Here is a 16,821-nt window from a genome sequence, read left to right as displayed (position 1 = left end):
TTTTCATAGTGTTTTTCAGACAGGGTACTGTCACAAAGGCAGCTTTACAGCTTTTCTTGAGCAGAAGCTGATTCAGGGGGGAGCCCATCTGCTGCTGACAGGCATCGGTTAATTGAAAAAACGCTAATTACATAATAAGCAGAACTAAGAAAATGACTATATAAATGTCAATGGAGCCAGATGACTACTGGTAGGTCAACGGGAGTTACGAGCAAGCAGGCATTGCACTAGAGCTGAACCAACAAAACCAGGAGGGTGGTGCTCCTGCCTAAAATTCTTAGGCTGCGATGTAGTTGCAATCCTGTAGTTTTCCTTGTTTACAATACAAAAGCTTCATTGCATTTCAAAGATTTGCATTCATTTTTGTGATTGCTGAATATGACAAACTGCATATCTATATAAGCACAGTGAGGATTGTGTAAAACATTTATGTTCTGAATCCAGCAGTTTTAACCAGTTAACACCCTCGTTTTAATGGCCAGCACTGAATATTGAACACAAGTGTATCAACAGTTAAAACTTCTCACTTATCCAACATATAAAATATATTTATTTGATTTAATTTGGAAATTATTACAAAGGATATTAATTATCAATTAAATCTCTGAATTTGTTGATAGGCAGATCAACCTGTTGGATCAACATTTAAAAAATGTGCAACTCACAACCAGATTAAAATTAAGAAATTTATTAAGTTAGAAAAAAACCATCTAATCTAAAGATGAAGGTCAGCTACCTTAAACAAATAACAAATGTTACCTACATGGACAGGTCACAGCCACAAAAGAAATGGATTAAGGAAAACACCAAACCACAGCTTGTTTCTCCCAGGAAATCCAAAATCAAAGTTCAAAAACCAAAAGACACTAAATATTACAAAAAAAACTGGAAGGAAAATATAAAACTGCAAGATGAGCTGACGTCAGACCATGCGCACACCAAACACCAAGAAAACAGCAGGCCAAGATGCAAGGTTCAGATTCCTTCTGCAAAGCAGATACAACCACCAAATCTCCACCACACAGAAGATAGCAGGCTCAACTTAAGTACCAAAAACTCTACTGGATTGAGTAAAGAAAAGCATGCATTTTATGTTGTTTGAAGGGGGTGGGGGGATTGTTGAGAGACGGGGGCACCATGGCTGATGACTACGGTGAGAAAGGGCGGAGGTGTGATAGCAGGGTCAGACAGGGACTGTCTTATCTGAAAGCTGACAAATTAACGTATTAAAGTCGCCTTATGTGGTTTTAAGCAGGGCTCAGCGCTATGGAATTATTATCATAAGATTCCTGGTTTTAAGCCCATCAAAAAGACATCAAACAAGAATATGTTACAAGGTAATCCAGCCAGCTACTGAATATTTCTTTAAAAAATGGAAAGTGACACCTAGTTCTAATGAAGGGGTGAAAGCTATAGACAAATAATTGTCAAAGACAGCCAGTTGTACTCTTCATCTTCTGGTAAAATATTTCCCATGTAACAAAAACAATCTTACCACATTATTTTCTGCTTTTAACTGGAATACCCTGAAAATGTAGATTCCAATGATCAGGCCTTACAACCCTCATCTACGCAGACATTAAGGTTTTTACTCAGTGATTTCAAGTTACATAGTGCAGATTGCATTCAAACCCAAAAGGAACAAGGGTCTTTGTGCAGCATATAGCCACGTACGTTCTCTGACCATAATTATGAGTGTACTGTATCTCTTCTGGAGGGTGGTAATCATAAAACTTCCAAAGGAGAGGAACTCTCCAGGTCGCTGCAGGTTTATTTACATTGAAACTACCTCCAGCGTTTGTGTTGTGAAAGGGAGGGGGGAACAAATAGACAGCAAGGAAACAGACAACATAACTGTACACAACAGACAGAGCAAGTTTGCCAGATCAATTTACATTGCTTGTTTCTTAAAGGGAGATAATATAAAAACTAGATATCCGACATCTATATGCTATCATATAATTGTTCATCAAAGCTAAAGACAAAATTGATTTAATCAAGGTTCTTTTGAAAAACTGTTGTTATCTCAAAACCCAATGTTCTGCATAAGATAAAAGCAATAGCCTGCACACTGCATTCGTAGATCCCAATAGTCCAAGGTTTTAATTTAAAATACATGACACTGGGTTGATCATGTTGATGAATGTCCCAACTTAGGCCCAGCACAGGTCACAACACTGATCATGTGATCGTGGTGTATTTTAAAATAAATTCCTAGATATTTGGGCACTACTAATCTTGTGCACAGGCTCTATTGCACTTATTTCTGTTGATATTCTGTCCTTCACCTGCATCACTGGCTTTGATGTGCATATTTTGCTAAGTGTGCATGTTATGAGAACATCAAAGTCACTGCTAAATTTGTAATAATTTGTGTGGACTTAATTTTCATTGTGGAATGTGTGTGTGTGTGTGTGTGGGGGGGCATTGTGATAGTGGACGGTGGGGGGAAGAGAGATTCTGAGATTGCGTTCATGGACCGGGGTGGAGGTAGTTTGGAGGAGATTGCTATCACTGGCTGGGTTGAGCAAGAGGCTGACTCAGAACAAGGACAGCTGGATTTTAAAAAACACACCGCATACCGGTTCATTCCAGCCCACTTCAAGCACTGTGCTTAACCATTCTTTGCATGAATTTGAGAACAGGAAAATTGATTACCACAAAAGAAAAAAAAAACATTCATTTCATTCAGTCCTTCATAAAAAGTCTCTCTTTCCGGATCCCCATTTCAGCTTTGTGGGTAGAATCCATACTGTGTGACGAGTGTGTCCTTTGAGATCCCCCCCACGTACAGAGAGCACAGCACCTTGTTGGGCTGGAGGGAACATGCGTGGGTGTGTGGGCGAGCATGCAGAGAACTGTGTCTGATTTGTGTAGGTACAGTACTATGAGCTTGAAGCCTGAGGAGCATGAATAAGTACAAGGCAAGTGATAAGAAAGATTTTTTAAGCAAGCACTTTAAAAAAAAATACTTTTAAAAATTGACACATAACTAGAATTTTTATGGCTGTTTGTTGGCCTGATATTGTATGAAATACACAAAATGAACACACATAAAAACACAAATGAAAAAAGAACAAAAACTGAATAATGTGTTCAAGGATACGGTCATGTTGTGTTTCAAATGTTTCACAGTACTGAATATGCTAGTATGTTATTTTTTAAATTGAGTGTCTTTCAATAGGTTAGTGCAATTAAAAAAAATTATTTTACTCATTTTTGGAGAGATTATGGATATGTTTTGGTCCCCTAGATCTCTTAGACCCCTGTACTGATGGGGATATATCAATACCCACTTGAAAATGATGCAAAAGTGAGTTTCTTAAGTCAAAACAGCTTATTTGTTGTGAAATACATGATTATGCTGCGATTTACATCAATGCACAATTTAGACATTTTGGATAGATTTAAAGACACAAAGGGACATCAGGGTACACTGCTTAATTTCTGCTTCATAGATCTTTAGTAATTCTGCATATCACACTCAGATTTTGCACACTGCGCAAGGAGTTTATAATCCAGGACATGTATCAGTTTTACAGTTATATAGTTTTATATGAGATCATTTTTGCCGACATAATTAAACTATAGATATAAACTAATCTAAGTTTTGTAATTGGTTAGCATTGTAATTGGTACTGATGTCTTGCTTCATTTAAGCTATTTTCAAAGTCCCTGTGATGCTCACACCTGTTATAAAGCTATAAATAGGCACCCCCTAAATGGGCAAGGATTGGCCAGATTTGGCATCCGCACAAAGGGGTAAATATAACCCTGACTGATACTAAACACACGGTAGTGCAGAAAGCTGTCACCCAGTGGAACTGCATTTCTGATGTAAGACGCATTTTCACTTTCAGGTCACCAATACGAATTGCCACCAATCCCAGGGTATCTCTCATTGATCCAGAGCATGGGCAGAATCAGCTAACTAGTTGCAGGAGCAGCACTCAGGGGTAAAGTGTTGTGTTTCTCTAACCCTGTGCCTCTGCAAAGCCTCATTCCACAGATGAAAGAGAGACTTCGGTTCAAAATGCAAAGGAGCTGGCATTAATAGTTTATAGTTCGAAAGCCAGCTTAAGACAGTGCCATGTTTAGCTCGGCTCACCCCATACCCCCCTTATCTTCACAAGGATTACTCAATCTTGGGGCCCTGACAGTAAGTGACAGGCCTGTCATCGCAAATCACCCATCTATGAATGACAGGCCCACTTCCTTCTCCATATGTGAATTCACCATTCACCATTGGTGTGATCACATGCACTTATGCCACATGGGACCTAAGAGCTCAATTATGGCTCTGAACTGTTTATTGTTCCCAAAAGGGTACAGAATATAAAAGTGATAACCACAACAATTTGCTGTATATTTTCATTTCTGTTTTGACATTCTGTAGTGAAAGGAAGCAATTGTAGAAAGTGCCGTTTTCCTTTTGAGCTGGTCTTGTTGGTAGCCTTTTGCAAAACTGCAGATAACAGCTTTAGAATTTGGAACCAACCTGAACAGCACATGAGGGATTCTGCAGGACATATCTTGCACTCAACACAGTTTTTATACTCCACAGTTCTATAAATAAAGCTCCACTTTTGCTTTTATGAGTGGAGAAGACAAACTATGAGAGAGAGAAAGAGAGAGAGAAACGGACAGAGAGAAAGACAGAAACAGGTGCAACAGACTACAGATCCACTTTTTGGGCTGCTTATTAGAAAGTGATTCACTGTGGTTTTTTCTGTAAACAAAGATGGGGTTGAAGAAACAGAAAAAAAACTCAAAATGCTCTCTCCTGACTTCCCCCTTTGTGTCCTTCCAAGCTTCTCACTTACTCCGTACTCCTCTCTAAAACACATCTCTGCATCTCTGATTAATGCCTTGCAGAACAACAATTTGCATGCACCTCTGAACTCCTGATATTTAGATTGGACGTGTGTTATTGATGGACATTCAGTTGTTTGTTTTGCAGTTCATATTTTAGAATGACAATTATGCACACCAGGTTTGTGCCATTCAACTAGGAGACAAGTGGCCAAGGTATCCACCAATGCATAGCAAGCCACCTCCCTGAATTTTCATTCGACCAACTGAGGGAAATACAGTAAATGACTAAATATGTCATATGTAAATGATACCATTTTTCCTCTGAAAACTCATGAATTTGTGACCTACCCAGCCAGTGTTCTCCAGTGATCTTCCCAAACCCTTCACGGTACGAGTCCCAACCACGGAAGAAATTGACTGATCCATCCTCCCTGCGCTGGATAACCTGGAAAGGACGAAAGAGTTGTGAGTCAAAAATGGGAGAGTTTTGATCAGAGCTAGCGCTGCACTTGGCCCCTACAGAGAAGCCTATCCAAAAGAGCATAACCGCCAACACTTCTCAGACAGCATACAATATAACACAGCCTGGGATGTACTGTGAAAGCAGCCTCAAAGGCGTTTGGTTACTATTTTCACCAACAACTGCATTTATTTCATATTTTTTTCAAACAGAAAAACATTCTCTTGTGAGTAAAATAAAGCACTCTCCCCCATGGGTAGCTGCCATACCCATATAGATATGCATACATTAATATTGTATATATCGATAGTGTTACTGTGACCATTATAGCTTGACAAGAAATAAAGTTCAATTCAAAGGTTGGTCGTTTGGGAATGAGCGGGTAAACCACAACAGTCTTTCTCAATGTTCTGCCCATGCAGGGAATAGTGGGAATAGAAACTCAGACACTAATTGAGTCCCGATCCCATCATAGGAGATTAATCAGGAGGCAGAGGATCAATGAAAGCTGTGAATGTGAGCAGGAGCTGCTGCCCATGTAAATTAGCGATGCACATTCACACTGCTCTGGTGCTCCGCATGGTCCACTCTATGGGCGAAAATGCCACAAAGACACCGTAGCTCATTGTTCGCCTTTCCAGGAAGAACCTAACTGGGAAACACACACAGACCAAGCTCATCTGGGTAGCAGCATTCATTAAGGCAATCAAAATATGATCACCCCTCTATGGGCTGTAATATGTTCTTTATCCCCCTTTTCTTTCCTCCATCAGAGTCAGCCTGGACCCCTTCATGGGCAGACCGCCAGCATATCATCTTTGAAAACTCTCTCTCTTCTGTTAAATGTGCCAGTGCTCAAAGCACCATTGGACAGCTTTTACAGCCTCTCACACTCTCTCTCTCGTCCACTGCACAACCAGACAGCTTTTAATTATTTACCACTACCAAAGTCAAAGCTCAGAGTTCTCTTTAGATGGAAACCTCCGCTGATTATTACTATGCCTAGTATATCAAGGTAATTAAAAATACAAATATATTCTGTTGATTCGATGAATATTTGACTGAGTGGGCTGTGAATATTCCAGCAGAGAGATAAGCACCGGCTGCAGATTTAAAAGAGCTCTTGTAGTTCAGAATCAGTTTTAAATCCCATGCAGGTGCATTCACGAGCACCCACACAATGGGGAAATCGGAAATTTGGGAAGAGTGACGCGCGTGGTTGTATATTATGTGCAATGTTATCACCCCAGCAAAATGACTGATTTTCGACACCCAAATGCTCACTTAACAAAAATGGCAAATAGGTTACATCATCGCAAAATGCAAAATGGGAGAGAAAACTAAGGCGTGTTAAGTCTTACATGTTGCTTCGGTCAACATGGCACAAAGATTTGCATCTTCCAGACACAATAGAGTGTTCTGCCCGTGCTCCACACAAGCAAACATTCATTGCCTCTCCCCAAAATGGGAGCCTCTATCATGCTGCAGCACCCTGCTATACAATTATACTCCCATATTCATTGCAATATCAGAAAGAACTGGCCACAGCACTTGTTATACACAGGCTATTTTTGAGTATGGCAAAAACATAACTTTTCTATTGCAGTTTTACAACAGATCTGGGCAAGAACTCAATAGCACTTTAAATACACATAAGCAAAGGGTTAGTGTTTTATATACACAGCTTACCCTTCACCATCATCGCCATCATCATCACCACTAAAATGGCAGAACTCTCATCTCTGCGTGAAAAAATTCATGTTTGAAATCAGTGATGAGCGTCATCATCATTGTCATCATCCTCATCATCATCAGAATCCGTCATTTACCTCATAATAATGAGGACTTTATAACCATCACTGTCTTTGACCTCTTCTTCATCATCACTACTAAGAGAGCAGAGGAGATGAGCTCACCAGTACTGGCTTGTGAGCTTGAAATAGAGGAGGTGTAAATCATACTTTCTAAATGATCATTGGTCTCAACTGGTTTCCATTTACTTTGCGTGATCAACAAATGTGCCAATTATCTGAATAATCCACAGGCAAGAAACCTCAAAGCTTTCCCTAATTGTGCCTCATGCTGTACCATACTCTTTCTTCACATCATGGTTGAGAATGTAAATGATTAAATGGGATCCAATTTAGTGAAATCAATGCATTTTTCAGAGAATAAACTTTTAATTTAATGACATTAGACAATCCATAAAATGAATATCACAAGACCTTTCAGCACAGTTGAAAATAAAGGCTAAAGAACAATCATCCAAAACTGAGCTTTATCATTAGCATTTAAACTGCAGAATCTGCACAGACCAGATTAAGGGATCTTTATGTTGTCAATAGTCCCTGGAGGCTTGAACAAAGGGCACAATTAACCACAGGTTTAAATAATCTGCAGATATAAGGCAAGTTCTGCACAAATTTCTGCTATAAGCAAGGAAACACAATCCTATCACTGAACAGAATCGATAATAATAAGCTGCATCTATCGGCATGAATAAATCTGCTAATTAATTTCTTGATTATTCATCAAGAAAAGTAAGTGGAAACACACAGAGTAATGATCAGTGAAAAGGTAGGATTTCTGTATCCAGCACAATTGCAGAGACTAATGTATACAGTTCACTCCTTCTGGTAGGGAACAACATCTGTGAAATATACCAAATATTACCCTGAGCTTAGGATATGCTTGCGTTGGTCAGCTCTGAAATATATAACATATGAATATAAAACAGGTATTTTTGAATCTTCAGCAATCTGTCCAGTGTTGAGTACATGCTATTTGAAGTACAGTAGGCATATTTAATTTAACCTTTATTTACAAAAGGTTCAAATAAAGGATGAATAACTCAAAACAACCTCCCTGCGAGGCAAGAATGCTAATCACTGCGCCACCATGCTGCCCACATATATAGGGCTGTAGCAGCTGTCATAGCTCTGTGCTGATACACCTTGATGGAGAGCAGGCTGATGTTAGCTTTTGGGATGATCAATGAAATTTCCTCTCTAGAGACTTTTAGTAAATGCAAACATTTCACTACAAATGGCAATCTACCACACTGGGGGCACTGTTTGGCTTTCTGTATCATTCTATCCACACACTCCTTTTAACTTATTTGCTTATAAGAAATTTTAGAGCTTTAACAGGTTCCCTTCATGTTAATGTCAAAAGTCTTTATGCGCAAAATAAGCTAATTGAAAATACACAAATCTTGATCAAATCTACAATGTTTTTAGATTACATGCAAAGTTTGTGTTTAATGATTTAATGAAATGTAGGTCTTCAATGTACGCATAGCGACATAGTAGCCTCAGAACTGGCCTGGAGTGCGTACTGCTGTAGCCTCCATCTTGTTCTCTACAATTAATCACTATGAGGGTGTGAAACTTCCGCTGTTAAACTCCACAGGTCTGTTGTTATACCTTCATTAACTGCCTTTTGATTTGTGGAGCAGCCTTAGACGGGAGACAATGGGAGAGGGGATTTGAAGAACTGCCACTTGTGAGGTGGCTGAAAATTAATAACTGTTGCAGTAAGTTCTCAGGGGCAGCAGTCTTTTCAGTCATAATAGTTTTGTTCAAATGGAAGACAAATCAGTATGATAGAGCATTTTTTTTCTCCCCACACTGAATTCCATTATATTGTTAGTTCCAGCTTGAATGCCCAGAGGGTATTTAAAATGAGATGCATATACAATACATAGATATAAATCTGGCAAAGTAAAAGGATGGTTATAGGCTATTTATTTTGTGAACAGAGCAGATTATTTTGTTTATGAGACTGAAGTACATTACTTTTGTCACCGCATAGAGATTTCCCACATTTCTGTAGTTTGTTTTCACTGTCAGTTAAAGGTCATGAATTGCAGGTATGCAATAGCCATACCAAATGGTTTTAAGTAACCTTTGCACCAGGACGGTATAAATTCTCAGGTAAGAAACTTCAGCCTGTTTTGCTAAAACACCCTAAGCTCTGCTACAAATGTTTTACTCCCTGTAGGGGGCAACATTGCAGAGCAGTTCCCATTTTCATTTTAACCCTATACACAAACAAATATATTTAGACAGTGTAAATATTGCTGTGTATAAAAGATCCAACTTCCCTGCATGAGAACAAAATAAGCAAGTATGAGCAAAAATTAGAGTAACTAATTATTTTATCAAATATGTCAGCTTGAATGTTTCTCCTTAGTCATCCTCATTATATTACATCCTTAAATGATCATAGTTTCATAAACCAGGAGCAAATTAATTACTGCCATGTCAGCTGGCTCATACCTTTTAAACATTAAAAAAAATAAATTAAACAGAATTTGAAGTTTTAATTTGAGGTACACACTAAATGCTAATTAGAAGATTAATTTCGGATTATTTTCCCAGATAAATTTTATTGTTAACATTACCTTAATTTAAACAGTAAAATACAAAACAGATTTCTCTATATCAGGCCTCTTTTATTCCTATCATGATTAACTTGCAGTATGCACAGAGGCAGAGTACCCAAAGACCTCTCTGCCGCTATAGAGTGTTAAAGGTGGTAGTCCTACAACCCAGAAGTGAGAACATTTTTGAGCCATGGGTTCCTTCGCCAGATTTCCAATGCTTTTTTCCCTAAAGGGTTTTCGATTTATGCAGAAAGTAAAGTCTGTGGTTAATAAAAGCCTAAGAGAATTTCACATTTTGTTCAACAACATAAATTACACTCGCTGATATCTCAACTGTGAATTTTAAGCTGTTATGTTCTTTTAAAAAGTCGCTAACAAGTTGCTATATACAAACTACAGCAGTTTTTGGAATAATTGCACGTCATTTTGTCAAGCACATCATATCTCGTGTTCGCACTTGTATCGAACTAGGCTGCACTGCTCTAAATGATCATTTATAGTGGTTTTCACCCCTCATGACACTCTGTCACACTAGCTATTCAAACAGCCATGACCACTAGGGAGGTTACAGCCACTAGCTAATTGAACGTGGAAGGACTGGGGCGGGCTAGTATGAAACTTGAGCGGTATAGTCGGAAGAATAGTAATTGCGTATATGGTTCAAAAACCTAAAAAGGTGTGTAGATTTGGGGAGATAATATTGTTGAATAAAACACGTGAAAATCTTTGCAACAGAGCTTATTTTCTTATTTTCTGAGAGAAACCATGGCAGAAGAAACTCCCTGGGTTGGCCTACAAAAAGATGTCATCACTATAACACTCCATTGATCAATATCTTCAACTTTATCTTTTGACCCCCATGGGCAATATCAAGGGGCCACTCAGCTGTTTGATACTGCTCTGTGGTAAAATATTTGATATCAGTGCTGTTTTCCACATGATTGTTGTCAGGTAGAGTTGCGGTGTGTGTGTATGTGTAAGGGATGGGGAGGAGAAGGGTGAGCATGGGGTTGAGCAAAGGGGATCGAGGAGACCCTGGCAGAGCTATTTTAGGCTTAGTGCCAATAGAGTTTGACAACATGTGGTGTAGCGGGAGATAAAAAAATAAAATAAAAACAGAAACAGCACTCACACTCCCTTTACAATGCAGCCAATAAAAGCAGAAAATGAGAGCACAAGCCTCCTTAAGCCGGGGAAGATGCCCTCTTCTCATCGGTGTGACAGGGAACAGAAGGGTTTGGTGGCATACTCGCCAGCGTGCAGTCTGTCCGTCAGCAGAGAGGAATAACCCCCACCACTAGTCCCACACCGTCCCTTCACTTTGGCCTCAACCCCACCTAGGGGGACATCTTCACGTCCATGAATAGGAAAGCAATGGTTAGTGGGTAGAATACAGTACATGCTGGAAATGGGCTACAGGATCTCCACGACCTGAGAGAGATCGTTCACAACCTCAAACTTAAGACAGCTCAGGATGACTGTCACGTTAAAGTGAATCAATCACCAAACTACACACAGTAAAGAAGGATATATTAATGTTCACATGCCATGACACACTACACAGTGAAAGGGATATCATGAAGCCGGTTCTCAATGGCCCTTTTTTTATAGATGTGTGGCCAAAGAGATTTGTGGCCAGCCTTCAAGCCAAGAATCTAAATTTTAATATGATATGAGTTACACAGAAAACATACAAATGTGTTTGTGCCTTTCTCTGTACCTGTTATTTGTTATTTGAATCTCATTGCTTTGTTTTCCATTGCATTTCCACTAAATGCTGTCATGCCTGATAAAATGTCAATGAAAACTGGAAGGATTAACCTAATTACTACACATACATAAACACAAAAAGGTTTTCACAAGCAGTATGAGAACTTAATGTGCTCTTTAATGTTAAGTTTATGGGCTGATAGTTTTAGTAAACTAAGTGAGAAAAGATACTGCAATTGAGAGTAAAATGGATGAAATACACAGAATAATTAACCTACAAAAATAATGCAATGAGGTGATCGGTAATAGGTGGTGGAAACAAATAATGAATTCCAACTGGTCTGAATGACTAATGCATTCCAATCCTTCTCCAGAAGAATTGTTTTGCAGTACAGTACTGTACTTATGCAATGTCTCCAACAGCACAATCATGCTCTTTCTGGTTTCTAGTGGAGAACAATTCAAGAAAGAGAGCAGGATGGTCCTGTTGGATATAGATTTAAGAAAGAGCAAGAACATCCTGTTCTCCAACAATACAATCCTGCTCTCCCTCTAAATCTGTCTCCAATAGCACACTCCAGCAATATTTCTTAAATCGGTCTCCAACAGTGCAATCCTGCTCCCTTTCTGAAATTTTTCCCCACCAGCAGATCTGGCTCTCCTTCAAAACAGTTTCTCCTGCATTCTCCTTGAAATTTGTCTCCAGTTCTTCGTCTGCAAAAGCAATTCCAAATTCCTATCCACTGGAAGGACCTCCATTGATAGGTGCACCATTGACATGCATATTACCCCCATGTTATAATTCCAAAAATGTCAGACAGTAATAGTACAAAAAGTAGAACGGTTGACATATTTGATTTATTTGCAACCACTAATATTTTGTCTCTTGTTCTTCCTTTGAAGCGCTGATAAAAATAACTTTCAATCTCTCTTCTATTTTGTGATCACACAACTAAAGTCACTTACAAGGGTGGAGCAATTAACAACTAACAACCTTTCCTCTATATACACATTTAAACCAAGCAACAGGATATCACATACTGAGTGCTACATAAAGCAACTGATAATTCTGTTGAGCAAAATAACATATGCTCATTTAGATATCTGTGACATTTCAATTTTACAGACCCTGACAAGAGGCAACACAAATCTCATGTCTTCCCGCAGCGTATTGATGTCAGCAACGCAAGCATCTGACACCAATAGGAGAACAAAGTGTAATAAGGCGAAAACAAATTAATGTAACTTGGTGCGGTGCTTTCAGTTTCTCCCGAGGTAGGAACTATGGTTAAGTCTGAATCATTCCAACAACCTCATCCATTCTCTCAAGGAGAGAAGACAGATTCCCAAAAAATTGTTTCATCATTTGCACAGTCCTGTGGCTTGCCTTTCTGAAAAATAAAGTAGGCATTTTGCGCCATTATGGGAACCTGGTACTGTAGCGACAGTACGTGGAGTGATGATTGTACTAGAAATGCTTTCTTGGCCTTGGGTTCAATCCCAGTTAGGGCACTATTGTTGTACCTTTGATGAAAGTGCCTTGACTCTATTGCTCAAGTGAGTATACAGATGTGCAGTATACGAGAAAATGCATAAAAATATAAGCAGTGCAATTCAGCTTCTGGTGAGCAAATAAATAACAGCAGAAATAACAATAAGAGGCTGTGATGTGCCTCTGGTGGGTGCTCCCTGTTCCTTATGCCTTTTCCCTGGCTTTAGACTTCATTTCTTTCTTCAAAGCAGCCCTGCGGTGAAGCCTCTTGTAAGCTCCATTTGTGAAAACAGACATCCTCTCCAGTGACACGGTTCACGGATCGTTGCACAGTTGTTGCGATGCGACCAGCCCTGCGCCCGTCTCCGTGGCGAGCACCTCCGTGCCACCTGTGAAGAACTGCTCTTCTTACCCCTGCAAATGAAGTCCCTGTAATCCTTGTATTAACCAAAGAACTACTTAACAGGCTGCCATAAGCCGGTCAAAGGCTTCGGCTCTGCCTTCACTGCTGGATGCAGAGCAGCAAAATGCTGCAGGGGCATCAGCAAGCTGACTGGAGTAGATTTAGATCTTCATCTGTGACTCAGTGGCATGGTGATCTGGTAAACACATGCTTAGCTGATCTGAATATATTGCACTGCAGTGACATCATTGTTGCTTAATGCATAATGCAAAATTCTAGAGGGAAGTGTCTTCAGATAAAGCACAACTTTCTGATATTTTGTTAATCCTATATTTTGTATTTTACATCCTTACAATCAAATTTAGACTTCCAGCCTATGCCTACTAATGTATTACTAATTACTGCATACTAATACGTGCACTTTATCAAGTATTTACAAAGTATTTAAATTTGCAGAATTAGTTATATATGTAAAGCCATAAAGACAGTCTTAAGAGAAACCATGTGGGAAAATTTGTAATTCAAGCAGATACAGAAATTTATTTTTAAACATTTGTGGATTTTATGCCACCCTGATTTTCGCTCTCTTGGGACTGAGCATTACTGAATCAGTCTGACACTGATCAATAGGGAGACAAGTCACATGTTTGATGTTTAATCTTCAGATTAAAGAATTACCATGGAGTATCTTTATTAGGAAGGACTGATGGAGAGCAGACACTCTGAGCATATAGTGGTAATGCACTCACTGGTGAAGCAAAAAGTGCTGTGCGAGAAAGAGCTTGTTTACCCTAAGCCCTGGGAAGCTGCTAATGGAGGCTCATTTCATAAACACATCCTGGCATACCTGGATGATTGATTTGCAGCACAGACGCATTCCCGTCTCATTTATCCATGTAATCTCCTGCTCTAAAATATCTCTGAGCATTCAGCGTGACCTTTGGGTCATGCAGCATAATGGCACTAAGCACACTGTCCCAGCATGCAACACAGCAGTGTTCACCTGCTGACGTTTCACACCGAATCAAACTTGTGTCCTACTGTGCTTAATTAATCTGCACCAAACCACTCAAGAATATGTCTTTGAAGTGTATGAACATGTTGGCAGGTAGGCTGGCACTTCTAAACTCAGTGATTACCCCAGTACCGTGTGACTCAGGCTTCCTTTTGCATATGTCCCAGAGCACCTCCTTCCTCCTGAAACAGGAACAGTTCAGTTCAACTCTCAGGCCAGTTATCAGGTATTAGCCAAGGATACATTTAACTGCAGCTATTTCATAGCACATTTATTTCTCTGCTGTCCATGTTCACTGACCACCCCCCCTCCCTCCACATACAACACACACACACACAAACACCCACATCCTTGATGTAGAAGCCAGCTTTATGACATCTAGCAGTGCTAAATCCCCCTCTAGACTAGAGCCGTAGAGATCTGAATACTCCTTTTCCAGATGCTCTAGTCCTCTCCTAAACCTCCTGTAGATATGCAGACAGTTTTAGAGCCTTAATTAAGCACAGTAGGACAAATCCCCTCCATCCTCAAATGCTCATCGCAACAGGAGGCCCTGAAACATGGCCATTTTCTCCCTGTTTCTACTCCCCAGTTAATGGGCTCTCAGAGAGGGGGAAAAAGGACAACACTCAAGCCCTTGTCTGTACGCTCAAAGACAAAATGGCGTATACTGTAGACCGATCAGGGAGCTTTCTATTCCACCTTCAATGCCAATCTGCCAACCTACCCCCACCCCCACCCCTCCACGCTCCCCTCTATCCCACATTCGAGACAGTGATTGAAGTTGTGAAGGCAATGGAAGAGAAATGTCTGCTCCTGGGCAGTCAGTTGGCTCTGTTCCATTGCTCTCAAAAGAAATCTCAAACTAAACACTTTAATTCCCAATACATCATACCCTAATCTATCCTTTCATCCTTTTCAAAAAAATGTATAAACCACGCACATACAAAAAAAAAATTATATATATATATATATATATATATATATATATATATATATATATATTTATGTGCGGAAAAACTAGACTGGCCTGCACAGAGCCCTGACAACCCCATCCAAAACCTTTGGGATCAATTGGAAAGCCAACTGCAATCCAGGCCTAATCATCCAATCATTGCCTGACCTCACTAATGTTCTTTTGGCTGAATTAATGCAAATCCCAGCAATCCCTGAAATGTATAAAAAGTGAATAAAAGGTGCTGTAATTTTTATTAGCGAAGCCAAAATGTATAAAGAATGTCCTTTAATAGAAGCTGAGAATCTACACTTTAACTACATGTGAACTGTTCGATTACAAAACTAAAATTGTGGAGTACAGAGCTATATAGAACTCCAAAATGTTTGGGACAAAGAAACAGTGCAGATTTTATGAAAGGGTATTTTTATACATTTTAGTTTATCCGAGTAGAAATTACAGCACTTTTTACACATAGCCCCACATATATAATATCATGATGGATGAACTTACACATGTAAAATGCAAGTATTGAATTTTCCAAATGCAGAAAGAAGAAGAAACACAAAGTCCAACAGAGGCAACAATACCAATTAAAGGACTGTATTTAAGCCCTAATGGATTTCTCCATTAAACATTTGATGTATAAATGGAAAAATAAACAGAATACATCATCTGTAAGCTTTTGCGGCGAAGAACATATGCTCAGCAGGTGCGTGCATTATGAGAGATACTAAACTAATGGTGTGCTAACGTAGCGCGGTGCAAAGACCTCAGAACGTCAGCTGGAGACATAGAAATTATACTGAATCAATATTTCTACATAAATGCCATACTTTCAGAAAAAATAATCTTCCTTATTCAATTTATACAGGAAGAATAATCAACAAAATACACTTTCTACTTTGATCTACCATATAATACATTACTCATAGTGTGTACTTATATTGATATATACAAATGCATGAACCATCTCATACATAATTGAACACGTTTATTAATATGTATCAAAATCAATCAGTGATTTTTATTGAAGTATTCATACCTCATTCAGAAATACCCATTATAAAATCAGAAATGCTCTTTTACCTACTTGACTTAAAATATTAATTATGTTTGTTCTATGGAGTAAACATAAAACTATGACAAAATGTTATTGTAAGTTATATATATCTTAGTTGTAAAGTTGTAAAGTCAACTGAAAAATCATACATTTTTATTCTAGAATTTTATTCATGCATTGCTGTCAAAATGATGTGGAAGTTGTAGTACATAAAGAAAAAAAGATGAATATTAATATCACTTAGTGTCCACTATGATTAAAAAAGTATATTTAATTAATATAATCATTATTTGACTAGTCCAGGCTTTATATTGCTTAATTTATGTCATACCCATTTGTATACAGTGAATTTCACTGTATTGCGAGTTCAATAACTGTTTTGAAGATTGAATTGTCAGAACTCCCTAGATTAATCCTTTCAGCTAACCATGTTCAAGAGAACTAAAATAATTATAATTGGCATCACAATAATCACAGCCATATGCACCGTTATGTATTCACTACGAATGACTATAAAAAAT

At 38.8% G+C, this 16,821-nt stretch overlaps 1 protein-coding gene across 2 annotated transcripts in view; it reads right to left on the bottom strand.

The window, feature by feature from the left end:
- Window positions 1-16,821, bottom strand: part of fibcd1 (fibrinogen C domain containing 1) — a 109,470-nt gene that overhangs the window by 33,982 nt on the left and 58,667 nt on the right. For both annotated transcript variants that reach the window (XM_035392415.1, XM_035392416.1), the window contains one exon: window positions 5,164-5,260. In XM_035392415.1, coding sequence (XP_035248306.1) covers window positions 5,164-5,260 — 97 coding nt within the window. The remainder of the gene's footprint in view (window positions 1-5,163; window positions 5,261-16,821) is intronic.

This window comes from Anguilla anguilla, chromosome 14 (assembly GCF_013347855.1).
Source record: "Anguilla anguilla isolate fAngAng1 chromosome 14, fAngAng1.pri, whole genome shotgun sequence".
In the NCBI taxonomy this organism is placed as follows: Eukaryota; Metazoa; Chordata; class Actinopteri; order Anguilliformes; family Anguillidae; genus Anguilla; species Anguilla anguilla.
This window is presented reverse-complemented; position numbering and strand designations above follow the sequence as displayed.